Source organism: Myripristis murdjan, chromosome 9 (assembly GCF_902150065.1).
Source record: "Myripristis murdjan chromosome 9, fMyrMur1.1, whole genome shotgun sequence".
Classification (NCBI taxonomy): domain Eukaryota; kingdom Metazoa; phylum Chordata; class Actinopteri; order Holocentriformes; family Holocentridae; genus Myripristis; species Myripristis murdjan.
Window position 1 is genome coordinate 37,277,984 of NC_043988.1, and position 13,664 is coordinate 37,291,647.

The 13,664-nt window shown below is 46.5% G+C and overlaps 1 protein-coding gene across 3 annotated transcripts in view; it reads right to left on the reverse strand.

The window, feature by feature from the left end:
- Positions 1-1,073: 1,073 nt before the first annotated feature.
- ogdha (oxoglutarate dehydrogenase a) overlaps positions 1,074-13,664 on the reverse strand; it is a 50,365-nt gene continuing 37,774 nt past the window's right edge. For all 3 annotated transcript variants that reach the window (XM_030059474.1, XM_030059473.1, XM_030059475.1), the window contains 17 exons: positions 13,456-13,602; positions 13,267-13,357; positions 12,029-12,208; positions 11,144-11,272; positions 10,011-10,190; positions 9,531-9,683; positions 9,251-9,353; positions 8,296-8,424; positions 7,832-7,982; positions 7,464-7,591; positions 6,558-6,736; positions 6,213-6,284; positions 5,123-5,248; positions 4,910-4,982; positions 3,823-3,986; positions 3,027-3,181; positions 1,074-2,374 (listed from right to left, as the gene is read on the reverse strand). In XM_030059474.1, coding sequence (XP_029915334.1) covers positions 2,254-2,374; positions 3,027-3,181; positions 3,823-3,986; positions 4,910-4,982; positions 5,123-5,248; positions 6,213-6,284; positions 6,558-6,736; positions 7,464-7,591; positions 7,832-7,982; positions 8,296-8,424; positions 9,251-9,353; positions 9,531-9,683; positions 10,011-10,190; positions 11,144-11,272; positions 12,029-12,208; positions 13,267-13,357; positions 13,456-13,602 — 2,281 coding nt within the window. In that variant the 3' untranslated portion in view covers positions 1,074-2,253. The remainder of the gene's footprint in view (positions 2,375-3,026; positions 3,182-3,822; positions 3,987-4,909; positions 4,983-5,122; positions 5,249-6,212; positions 6,285-6,557; positions 6,737-7,463; positions 7,592-7,831; positions 7,983-8,295; positions 8,425-9,250; positions 9,354-9,530; positions 9,684-10,010; positions 10,191-11,143; positions 11,273-12,028; positions 12,209-13,266; positions 13,358-13,455; positions 13,603-13,664) is intronic.

Genomic DNA, 13,664 nt, shown 5'->3' on the forward strand with positions numbered 1-13,664 from the left:
AATTAAGGGATGTGAACCCTTCATGGAGCTTTCCAGAGATAAGTGAAATAAAAACAACAACAACAAAAAAAAACTTAATGTTATTTTTCATCAAAGGTGTAAATTCTACAAACTACTGCTCCAGTAGAAGTATTGTTCCTCTGCTGGTATGTGACTGCAGTAGAAGTAGAAGTACTGTTCCTCTGCTGGTATGTGACTGCAGTAGAAGTAGAAGTACTGCTCCTCTGCTGGTATGTGACTGCAGTAGAAGTAGAAGTACTGTTCCTCTGCTGGTATGTGACTGCAGTAGAAGTAGAAGTACTGTTCCTCTGCTGGTATCTGATGCAGTAGAAGTAGAAGTACTGTTCCTCTGCTGGTATGTGACTGCAGTAGAAGTAGAAGTACTGTTCCTCTGCTGGTATGTGACTGCAGTAGAAGTAGAAGTATTGCAGTAAAAAAAAGTCCAAAGTGTCTCATGTCAAATGTCCTGGCAGTAAAAGTGACTGAGCTCCTTTTTCCAAACAGTAACTGTGTTAGCTGGGATCTTTTCCAGAGAACACGCTGCACACTGCATGCTTTTAAAGGGACATTACACTCAACTGAAGTGAGAAGCCTGCAGACTCAACTGACAAAATGTGGGATAAGAACATCAGGTGATGGTTGAATCTACATGGCTCTCATTTATTCCACTTTTTTTTTTCTTCCTTTTTACCAGTTGAGTCTAAATGGTCCTCGCCGCAGTTTTTCATGGTGCAGCTTTTATTGTGAAATTTGGAAAATAAGATAAGATATTCCTTTATTAGTTGTGGGGAAATTTCACTTGATTTCAAAATGATTAAAGTAGAAACAACAAAGTAGAAGCAGGTTCATCTTCTCATCTGCTTTTATTGTGAAAGGTTCCACAGTCAGTGATCAGCTGTTCTCTGTAATGGATCTGATTTAAAATGAAGGACAAAACTCAGGCAAAAAGTCAAATTACTGACTTTTCTGCTCAGGTTCAGTGACGAGCTGCTTCTCTTCTCTTCCTTCAGTGTGAGTGACACTCACCTGGCCCACAGGTGAGCTGCGTGTGTGCATGAGGAACCAGACGAGGCTGCAGCTCAGTAGATATTCTTTATTGAATGAAGCAAAATAATACAATGGAGAGAATCTCAATCCCCTATTATGAAAATAAATAAATCATTTGCTTTTCCTCACAGAAGCCCAAACAAAAACCCCGGGTGATTTCTTCTTCTGTTCTGTTGTGTTTGTTTTTTTGTTTGTTTGTTTGTGTGTGTGTGTGTGACGTCTAGATTTCTAACTTTTTGCTGCTCGGACAGAAACTAAACGCTCGAATCCATTTTGGCACGGAGAAAAGCTCAGAGAGAGAAAAACAACAACAAAAAAAAAAACAGGAGAGGAGATGAAGAGACGCAGTTCACAATCAGCAGTGCATTTGGTTCAGTTTATGGTCACACACACACACACACACACACACACACACACGCACGCGCACACACACACACACACATCCACCGTTTTCAGCATCCTGTCCAAATCTCACTGGGTGAAAAGCGTTCCCATGGCAACACATGACACATGCCTCCTTAACGAGCAGCACGCCTCGCACACACACACACACACACACACACACACACACACCTCCACCTTCACACTTTCTCTGATCCGTCTCTAGCCGCCCAATCGCTTTCAATGGGGAACGCTAACATGCTAACATGCTAACCAGCAGTTAAAAAAAAAAAAAAAAACGAAGCTAAAAGGATAAAAAGGCGGGAAACCGTTGCAGCCGCGACGAGGAGGAGGAGGAGGAGGAGGAGGAGGAGGAGGAGGAGCTCTGCTATGACACAATCTGCTCTGGAACACCTGACTGACCTGTGTGTGTGTGTGTGTGTGTGTGTGTGTGTCCCTCCCACTGTGACCTCTGACCTCAGGCTCAGTGGCTGTAAAAGGGGGCGGGGCTCACAGGGTGAAAGGTTGTGCTTTTGGTTATGAGATCGACCAATCAGATCCACAGACAGGAGACTGAATCCCACTGACAGAACACACACACACACACACACACACACACACACACACACACACACACACGGAGTTTAGTGGGTACTGCACAGTGTGTGTGGTATTGACCAGGTGTTGTACACAGCATCTGCAGTGTCAGTACACAGAGTGTGTGTAGTATCAGTGTGTAGTACACAGACTAAACGGGGTGAGTGTCGGGTCAGAGGTCAGGGGTCAGAGGTCAGGGTGGGGGGGTTATGGGGGGGGGTCATGTGACTACTGCTGGTCTTTGAAAGCGTCCAGGCCGAAGGCGGTGTCCAGGAAGCGCCGCACCTCCACCAGGTGAGTGTTTTTGTTTCCTGTCGCCGGAGCCGCCGCCGGATCACGACCAGCGTACCTGAGAGAGAGAGAGAGAGAGAGAGAGAGAGAGAGAGAGAGAGAGAGAGAGAGAGAGAGAGAGAGAGAGAGAGAGAGAGAGAGAGAGAGAGAGAGAGGGAGCGAGGAGAGCGAGATGAGGAGAGAGGGGAGAGAGCGAGGAGATGAGAGAGAGAGAGAGAGAGAGAGAGAGAGAGAGAGAGAGAGAGAGGGGAGAGAGAGAGAGAGAGGGAGAGAGAGAGAGAGGGAGAGAGAGAGAGAGAGATCAGTCCTCAACATTCAGAAACCACACAGCTGATGATCGGCTGTGGAAAGCAAAATGTTTCCCCGCTTAGGGACTATTTTCCCTGGCGGAGGAGGATGAGGAGGAGGAGGAGGATGAGGAGGAGGAGGAGGAGGGAGGAGGAGGAGGAGGAGGAGGAGGATGAGGAAGGAGGAGGAGGATGAGGAGGAGGAGGAGGAGGGAGCGTTTCAATGTGAAAAAGTCCTGAAAAGCCAACAGAGCTGCTGCTTTGAGGAAAACTCATGAGGACGAGCTTTAATTCTTATTTCTGTGGTGAAGCTTGAAGCTCGGTCGGCTCTCTCTGTGACGGAGCCGCAGCTGAACTCAGGGTCATGTGATCAGACCGAGTGAGCGATGTGACGCCACAGAGAGGATCTTTGTGTGGGCTCACCAGACAGGCTTGGCTCTCTGGATGGTGGTCCTGATGCGGGGCTTGACGTAGTCGTAGTAACCCTGGTTCTTGTGCTCCTCCTGACACCAGACCAGGTCGGCGTTGGCGTAGCGCTCCGACTCCGCCTTCACCAGGTCGAACGGGAACGGAGACAGCTGGGGGGGGGGGGGGGGGGAGAGGGGGCAGGGGGAGTTGGGGATTAATAACTCCATTTTTTCTTTATATTTTAGTAAGTTAAGGCGAGACACGGCAGGTAAAATCATCGATTTTTCATGCAGTGGTCAATTTTGAGATTTTGGGCTCTTTCACTCCTTGAACATGTAATCTGTCAAACTAGCATAAAGAAAAATGTCCAAATTATACATTTATGTGTTTATTTCATCACATTTTGTCTGCTAGTATATTAGGATTTACAGGATAACAGAAGTAGATATCCATAAATCCCTCTGTAACTTTTTCCCATCTAATATGTCAACAAAATGAAAAAAGAATTTTGAGCCTGGCTTTATCACACGATCTGATTTTGTTTTTTAAAAATCATGCAAATTAGCGCATATTTAATGAGATAATGCCTCATTTGCATATTTAAACATTAAAATTAAAAAAACTTGCAATACATTTTTTTCTCATCTTGATATAAGTAATCAACTGAGAAAGTTTCATGGTGGTATCTATTATTTAAAATTTTTACCCTATTCACCTGTAGTGCCTCGCCTTGAAAGAACAAGTCTCAAACAGACAGTGGTGTGTGTGTGTGTGTGTGTGTGTGTGTGTGTGAGAGTGTGTGTGTGTCCACCTGCTCCATGCGGGCGATGGCGACCGTGCCCTCCATGCCGCGGTTCTTCCTCTCTTTGGTCAGCTCGTAGTAAACCTTCCCCGTGCAGAAGATCAGACGCTTCACCTCCTCAGGACGCTCCGCCGCCACGCCGTCCTCCAAGATCACCCTCTGGAAGTGAGTTCCTGCAGGAGAGGAGGAGGAGGAGGAAGAGGAGGAGGAGGAAGAGAGGAAGAGAGGAGCAGGAGGAGGAGGAGAGGAAGAGAGGAGGAGGAGGAGGAAGAGAGGAGGAGGAGGAGAGGAAGAGAGGAGGAGGAGAGGAGGAAAGGAGGAGAGCAGGAGGAGGAGAAGGAGAGGAAGAGAGGAGGAGGAGAAGGAGAGGAAGAGAGAAGGAGGAGGAAGAGGAGGAGGAGGAAAGGAAGAGAGGAGGGGGAGAGGAAGAGAGAAGGAGGAGGAGGAAGAGGAGGAGAAGAAGAGAGGAGGAGGAGGAGAGGAGGAGGAGGAGGAGGAGAGGAGGGGGAAAGGAAGAGAGAAGGAGGAGGAGGAGGAAGAGGAGGAGAGGAAGACAGGAGGAGTAGAGGAGGAAAGGAGGAGAGCAGGAGGAGGAGGAGAGGAGGAGAGCAGGAGGAGGAGGAGGAGGAGAGGAGGAGGAAAAGGAAGAGAGGAGGAGGAGAGGAGGAGGAAAGGAAGAGAGGAGGAGGAGGAGGAGGAGGAAAAGGAAGAGAGGAGGAGGAGGAAAAGGAAGAGAGGAGGAGGAGATGTTAAAAGTTACTGCAGCTGGTATTGTATTGTGATCATAATACAACACTGATCATTCCAATAGTAACACTGATAATATTAACAGCAGGAAAAACAATAATAATAGTTATGATGATGATAATATTACAACTACTGCTTTTTATCTTTTTTTTTTATCTTTTCTTTATCTTTTATCTTTTGTATCTTGATTTTATTTTGACTTGAAATTCTTCTGTTCTTAGTTTATCTTATTATTCTTCTTATTATTCTGTTCTCTGTGAAGCTCTTTGGTCCACCTCAGTCGTTTTTAAATGTGCTTTATTAATAAAGCTTGACTGGACTTTAATAATAATAAAGATGCAACTCTGACCAGGCAGCATCTCGTCGAAGCTCGATCTGGCCTCTGGGTGGCGCAGCAGAGACTTGGGAGTGAAAACTATCAGCTGGAGAGAGAAAAAAAAACAGATTTATGACGTATAACAACATTAAAAAAGAGCTGTGTGTGCGTGTGTGTGTGTGTGTGTGTGCGTGTGTGTGTGTGTGTGTGTGTGCGTGTGTGTGTGCGTGTGTGTGTGTGTCTCACAGGCTTCCTGAAGGGAGCGAGGATCTGGCGTCTGATCACATGGAAGTAGTTTGCAGGAGACGAGCAGTTCACCACGATCCAGTTACAGTCATACAGCTGACGCACCGCAAAGTCCTCAGTGATGGTCTGACAGACAGACAGGCACACAGACAGGGAGAGAGAGAGACAGGGAGAGAGAGAGACAGACAGACAGGGAGAGAGACAGGGAGAGAGACAGACAGAGAGAGAGGCAGACAGACAGGGAGAGAGACAGACGGGGAGACAGACAGGGAGACAGTCACTTATCCATTTGTTTATTTGTTTATTTTTATTTTTACTAATATTGTTATTATCACTGTTATTTGCTTTGGCAATATAGGCACTGCCTTGTCCTGCTAATAAAGCTGTTTACACTGAAATTAAAGCTATTTAAACTGACACTGAAACTGAAACTGAAATTGAGAGAGAGAGAGTGAGAGAGAGAGAGAGAGAGAGTGTAAATATAAAAAGGCCGGAGCAGCACAGAGTGTGTCTGCGATGTGAGACAGGACGAGCCGAGACAGAAATTCATTTTCTCTCCATATTTGACAGACTAAGAGATTAGAGAAAATTTCTTCATCAGATCCAAAGAGAAAATCCCAAACTTCGTTTCCTCGGTCCCAAACACAGACGGGCAGGTTTCAGTGTAGGATCATTCAGAGTGTTAATGTTCTCTCTCAGATCATCACCTCACTGTCTGACATGCTGCTGCCACACGCCACACAGCTCCATACTGACACTGCAATGTGGTTAGGATTTATTTTTCATGTGTACATACACAGTTTTTATTGTCTTTATGTATAGACTCATTTTATTGTTCTCTTTTATATGTTATGTTATTTTTAGCCAACTGAATTGAATATTATCTTATTAATGTGTTTCTTTCTCTGTTTGTATCCATTAAGAGCAGCTTATTGCCTGCAGAGGAAAAATGGAGCGTAAAATAATTTCTGCTGTTCAATAACGTCCCTGAACCTCTGAGCTGTGTTGTTCCTGATTGGCTGTGTTTAACTCTACAATCTGACTGGCCAGGGTGTGTGTGTGTGTGTGTGTGTGTGTGTGTGTGTCTTACAGGCATGACGTCAGGGTCGTCGTTACACATCTGCAGGAATCTCTCTGGACGGGCTGAAGAATGTTCCGGACCCTGCAGACACACAGACAGGGTTACCCTGATGTGCAGTCTGAGGTTACCCTGGTGTTTGATGAGGTCTGGAGGCGGAGGGATCTGAATCCCGTCGACCAATCAGCAACGACTGACGTGTCCCGTCGCCGTGCCGACACGGCAGAGCCGACACCGTCTGACCTCAAGCCGTTCATCACCTCCACTGAGCCACATTACCTCATCACATTTACACATCTACAGAGCGTGTGTGAGTGTGTGTGTGTGTGTGTGTGTGTGTGTGTGTGCGAGCCTCACCATGCCCTCCATGCCGTGCGGCAGCAGCAGCACGATGCCGTTCTGTCTGACCCACTTGGCCTGTCCGGGGCAGATGAACTGGTCGATGATGCACTGAGCCGTGTTGTGGAAGTCTCCGAACTGAGCCTCCCACAGCACCAGGGCGTTGGGGCTCGCCATGGCGAAGCCCAGCTCGAACCCTGAAACATGAGGAACACGGGTTTATACGATAAAACCAGCTCGAACCCTGAAACATGAGGAACACGGGTTTATACGATAAAACCAGCTCGAACCCTGACCAACATAAATAAAAACATTGTGCAGAATGAGTCCCTTTAATTCTGTGTTTATTACTGAGGTTGTAGTTTGCAGAGATCTGCATTATACTGAGAGGGGTTTCTAGTTTTTTGTCCTCCCTATTTATATACATGGGGAGGGACAGAATAGTGGAAACAGCTGTCAGTAAAGTGCAGCACTAACTATGAGCTCAATGCCAAACACAGACATGAATGAACACCTCTGTTACCGTGACAACAAGACAAGCTGAGCATTAAAGGCAGCAGGAGAGGAAACTTTACGGCACAACAGCTGGACTGGATTAGATTAGATTATACACACACTCAAGTGACACTGAGTGTGTGTGTGTATTAATTTCCCCTGTATTCATTCTGAAGCGGGGCAGAATTATGAGCAGCACTGCTAAAATTTCACCTGATCATTACAGCACAGCAACACAATAACAGCATCAGAGAGTCAGTGAGTCACTGATCAGAGCATCACAGGCCAGCATCCTGCCTCTCCTCGCTTTTCAAACACCTTCTGCATAAAGACTCTGTTAGGAGAGCACAGCAGCTCCTTTAAGGAGGAGCACAGTAGGTAATGTGTGTGTGTGTGTGCGTGTGTGTGTGTGTGTGTGTGTGCACTGACCCAGCACTCCGTACTCGGACAGGGAGCTGTTGCAGACGGTGTAAGGCGCCTGGTCAGGAGAGAGGTGGTTCATGGGAATGCAGGTCCTCTTGTCCACGTTCTGGTCGTGGAGGACGTGATGACGATGACTGACAGGCACAGGAACGAATCAATATTATTAATTATTATTGATTATTTTATGTCAACATGATGTCTGTGTAGTGTGTGTTTACGGGGGTTTAGAACAACAGGTGACCTTGTTCCCTGACCTCCTGCCAGAACCCCGTTACACACAATAATCTGGTTTCTCACGTGCATGAAGACGCGACCGGCCGATCGATCAGTGATCGATTGATCTATTGACTGACTGATTGATTGAGCGTGCGCACCTGAACGTCCCTCGCTCCACATCCTGACCCGACAGGCGCACGTGGATGCCCTCCTTCAGCAGCGAGCCAAAGGCCATGTACTCGCCCAGAGCCCAGTCCACCGTGCGCTTCTTCACCATGTCAGCCCGGCCCTTCAGGATCCTGCTGAGGCCTGACACACAGCGAGCGCGTTAACCGCAAAAAACACACAAAACACACAAAACACACACTCTGCAACTTCACATCTAGCCGACCTGGAAGGGTGACCTAAGATAAATCTCTATACGTTACTTGTTATTTATCAGCTGCTTCCCATGAAACTGGCAGCAAACTAAAAATGACGTTTTACCATCAACATTTGTTTTGCTTTTTTTTTGGTTTGGTTTCTGACACCATCAACATTTTCCCTGCAGCTCAGAAACATTTCAGCTGATTTACAGTTAACTCTGTGTGTGTGTGTGTGTGTGTGTGTGTGTGTGTGTTACCTCCGTGGATGGTGAAGTCCTCCACAGGGACGGAGGAGGCGATCCCTCCGATGTGTGTGAGGTTCTCCTCGGTCAGGCCGGTGGACGGGCAGCTCATGGACTTGGGCTGACCGTCCAGAGTGAAGAAACCTGCGCACACACACACACACACACACGTACAAATTTTCATCACACACACCTGTGCTCTTAAATGTTCATCCTGTGCTCATACTATTCCTTCCTTTTAGCTGTTTTACTGCTCTCTCTGTCTTTGTTATGTTATTTTAGGTTTTTGTAGCACTTTGAGATTCTTTTATGAAAAGCGCTTTACAAATAAAATCTATTATTGTTATCATTATTATTATTATTATTATAATTATGAACTCGTCAAAGCCTCTTTTCCCTCTGATGTGATCCTGCAGCCATGAAACAGCGACTCCTTGGCTTGAACATTTCCCTCAGCGTCAGAGAGACGGAGCTGCTGCTTGGAAACGGATCAACTCCAATTTAAAATCCAGGTTTTTTATTTTGGATTTAAGAGCACCACTCATGAAGGAACTCCTCATTTTGTGCAGGGTTCTGTTTTATGTGCTCCAACAGGGTTTATCCAGATTTCTGTTTTACCACGATCACATTAACAAATTTAAGATGTCCAGCAGTCATGTGTGTTTTTTCCCTAGTCGAGAACCAGGTCTGCACATTTGTAAAAAACAGAGTTGACACTGTAAAATATACATGTAAAAACAGTTCCTCTTCCCTCCTGGTTTGTTCACTCCTTGTTAAATTCTGCCAGTGGGATGAGGTAATCTGAGATAATCCCACTGGTTTCCAACACTAATCAACTTGTTTCCAGAATTTTCTTGAATCAAGTGTCGTTTTCTTGATCCTGGTGGTTGATGTGTCTTATTCAACACATTGACACTGAAACTGACTGGGTGAGTCTCCCCTGTGACGTGTACATGTGGTGAAGACGCACCGGGCCAGGGGGAGTCCAGCCAGTGCTTGATGTGCAGGATCTTCTCGTCTTTGGAGCGAGCGTACGCCTCCTCACAGATCTTGTCGTACTTCGCGATCTCCTCCTGCACACAGAGACACCGGCACGTTTTCAGTTTCAACTCCAAAACCCACCGCAGACGACTCAGTCATCCTGATCCCAGTCAGCGTCAACAAACTAACTGTCAAAGTCATGTCAGAGATCAGTCTGCATAACAACTTTCTATTTTTATTTACTCCCTCTCTCTCCCTCTCTCCCTCACCTCATACTCCTGGCGGCTGACGGCTCCCTCTGCGATCAGCTTCTCGGCGTACTTCAGCAGAACTCCCTTCTGCTTCTTGATCTGCTTGTACATCAGAGGCTGAGTGAACATCGGCTCGTCCATCTCATTATGGCCCATCCGACGGTAACACACCTGCACACAGACAGACAGACAGGCAGACAGACAGGCAGGCAGGCAGACAGCCAGGCAGGGAGACAGACAGGCAGACAGACAGACAGGCAGACAGACAGGGAGACAGAGACACACAGAGTTTTAGCAGTAATTTAATAAATAAATAAGTTTCTCAGTACATCAGTGATACTGAATAACACCAACTGTTTGTAATGTTCTGCAGCAAAATGATGAAAAACACCCATTTAATTTATATCCTTTATGTAGAACGTTATGATTACACATGACCCAGGTGTGTGTGTGTGCGTGTGTGTGTGTGTGTGTGTGTGTGTGTGTGCGCGCACTGACCAGGTCGACCACCACGTCCTTGTGGAAGGTGGCCCTCCACTCGGCGGCCACGTTGCAGACGTACATGACGGCCTCGGGGTCGTCGGCGTTGACGTGGAAGATGGGCGCGTTGACGACGCGAGCCACGTCGGTGGGGTACGGGGACGAGCGCGCCATGCGGGGGTCCGTGGTGAAACCGATCTGACACACACAGAGAGAGAAGACACATTTACATTCAAGCAAAACACACAAATCAGGAAATCCCATGACTGTTTGTGGTTTAAGTGATTTCCAGCGTGTGCTGTAACTAAGGCCCCGTCTCCACCTGAGTCTCACCTGCACACCTGGACTTAATCATCATTAATGCTTACTCATCAATAATTCATTTGTTCTTACGTACCTTCCATAGCCCCTACTGTACTCCATGCTCTCTTGTATTGTTTTTCTTTTCTTTTTTCTTCTTTTTTTTCTCTGTTTGTTTGGTTGTTTTTTATATATATATTTATATATTGTTTATCTGTCTGCTATGATTGTATTTTGTGTAAATATGCTTTAGCAATGTTGTATAATATGCAGCCATGCCAATAAAGCTAATTGAATTGAATTGAAAATTGAAAATAGAGAGAGAGAGAGAGAGAGAGAGAGAGAGAGAGAGAGAGAGAGAGAGAGAGAGAGAGAGAGAGAGAGAGAGAGAGAGAGAGAGAGAGAGAGAGAGAGAGAGAGAGAGAGAGAGAGAGAGAGAGAGAGAGAGAGAGAGAGAGAGGAAAACAGACATTTTGACTGTACAGTGAAAGTCTTTCTTTATTGTTGCTCGTTCCAAACAAATTAAAGTAAAAATGCGACGGTGCTGAACAGCAGCAGCCGTTCTAAATGTCCGACCAGTCGAGTTTGTAATCGTCAACCTGAACCCTGTGGGCTTCCATCACCTTCAGCCTCACATTGGTGGGCGGGCCTTCGGTCCGTCCTGGGTCACCTGTCTGTTAACAGGTGAGGCAGTGAGTCCTGAGAGACACCGAGGACACTCTGCTGCTGTCCATCACCCAGGACGCAGGTTAACGCAGGTGGAAACAGGGCCTGTGTGTGTGTTACCTCCACATGCATGGTGCTCTGTGTGTGTGAGTGTGTGTGTGTGTGTGTGTGTGTGTGTGTGTTACCTGGTTGTTGACAACCACGTGCACGGTGCCGTGCGTGGTGTAGGACGGCAGGTCAGACAGGTGGAAGGTTTCGTAGACGATGCCTTGACCTGCAAACGCTGCATCACCGTGAAGCAGGATGGACATCACCTGCACGCACACACACACACACACACACACACACACACACACACACACACGTGTCTCTTCACACTGTTTCTGTGAGCAGCAGAAAATGACTGGTGCTGAGCTTTAGCAGCAGCAGAAACACAGCAGACTGGTTTGGTTCATGTGTTGAAGGACATTTTCTGCTGTGAGCCGCAACAGAAACAGCAGCAGAAAGAAATTCACTGAAACCAAAGAGTTTTCAAAGCAGCAACACACACAGAGCATGAAGCTCAGAAACTGGAAGGAGGCAGGAAAAAATACCTTCTAACTACATGAAAGTGTGATTTGCAAACTAAATAGTAATATTCAGAGCTTTACTTCTGAACTACAGCTTACTTTATGTTTGTCAGCTCTCTGAGCTTTTTAAGGGTTCTGGATTAAAAAAAATAAAAATAATAATAATAAAAATAAAAAAACACTGGGGACCTTCTCCGCCCTGAGTTTTGTTTCTAATGTTTTATAACCTGTTATCTCATCATTTGACAGAAGCCGACAGTCAACAGAGGAAACACTGCAGCTGCTGGAGGACTGGACCTGTCTGTCCCTCTGTCTGTCTGTCTGTCTGTCTGTCTGTCTGTCTGTCTGTCTGTCTGTCTGTCTCTCTGTTCTAACCTCTTTGTATTTTGGACAACTTGTAAGAAAAATCACTTTCTATCTCAGCTTCTCTTATTTCACGTTGCATACAAACCAAAGCCATCTTGTCTATATCGTCTCTCTCTCCGCCTCTGCCTGTCTCACCCTCTTGCCGTCGCTGTCTCCGCAGTAGAACTGCTCGGCCTTGGTCTTGCCCTGCACCACGGGGTCCACGGCCTCCAGGTGGGAGGGGTTAGCCACCAGGGACAGGGTGATGTTCCTGTCCGTCACTCTGTTGATGCGGCGATGGTACATCCCCAGGTGGTACTTCACATCGCCTGAGCCCTGAAACAGCAGCAGGCGCTCAGGCACAGCAGAACCTGTTGCTAATGGCAGTATTACCTGTTGTAGTACTACTAATATACCTGCTTAGAGACTGACTGATATCAGCTGATTGTGGCCTATCACAGATATTTATCCAAGAATACGGTTATCACAGCCTCATCAAACTTTATAGCCACACACTGGAGAGCGAGGCCGGTCAGAGGAGCTCTGCTTCTCCAGCTGGACTGACGATAAGGGCCAGTTTGTGACACATTAACACAACACAACGCTCAACATCCACTCACAGGAAAATTAAATTCTTACAGAAATCTCCAAACGTCAAAGATTTTTGACACCAAATCAAAGCATGTACTTTTCTGTGGTGCTCCTCAAGGTCTTGATGTCCTAATGTTGGATTTTGGAAGACTACTGGACTGTTGTTATTAATTCTCCAGTGGTCAAAAATGATCAAATTTTGCACCAAATCTGTGTAATGGTAATGGTATCAACATAAAAATTGCTTATGACACATAACTGAACATGGGAATGGCTTCATATGATTCAATCATAACGTTTGAACCCTTACACACCCTGAATAAAAAAACATATAATGTTTATTAGAGATTCTGACTAGAATAATTGTGAAAGGGTCAGAACGGTAAGGTAGATCAAAACAGAAGTGAAGCATGAGGCTCCTCAGATAAATGTAATCCCCACTTGCTGACAGATTATTTCAGCCTCTAACACTCTTTGTGTTTCTGTTGCGAGCAGCAGGCAGAACAGGAGAGCAGCTGCTGCGAGGAGGCGCTTTCCTTCACGCCGCAGACTATACGAACTTACTGCATGAAAAAAAGACAAGTTTTATGAAGGATGGAAAAAAAAGGCGTGACTGACTGAGGAGATGTGGCTCCACGTGGCTGTTTACACCACTACTTTAGCCTGGGAAAAAAAAAAAATCACACTGAAGTCAGGAGGACTTAACATATCGTCAACAGATAACGTCTGTCACTGCTAGCCGATACGATCCTCCATGGCTCCGCCCCCAGCCGTAGGCGTGGTGATGTCAGTAGGAGTGTTACCTCATCAGCGGCCTCCAGTTTGGAGTCAAACTGGCAGAAAATCTGTTCCAGCTCTTTCCGGATCACGTTGGCCAGAACGTTCAGACGACCTCTGGAGAGAGAGAGAGAGGTTTGTGGAGAACATGAGGCTTCACACTGACCAAGCCAACAGAGAGGCTCACTGTGTGTGTGTGTGTGTGTGTGTGTTACCTGTGAGGCATGCCCATGATGACGTTCTCCACTCCGTTCTCAGAGGATTTATCGATGATGGTTTTCAGGGCGGGGATCAGAGACTCGCAGCCTTCCAGACCAAAACGCTTCTCCGACGACCACTTCCTCTGCAGGAACTCCTCAAACCTGCACACACACACACACACACACACACACACACACACACACACACACACAGACACACAAAG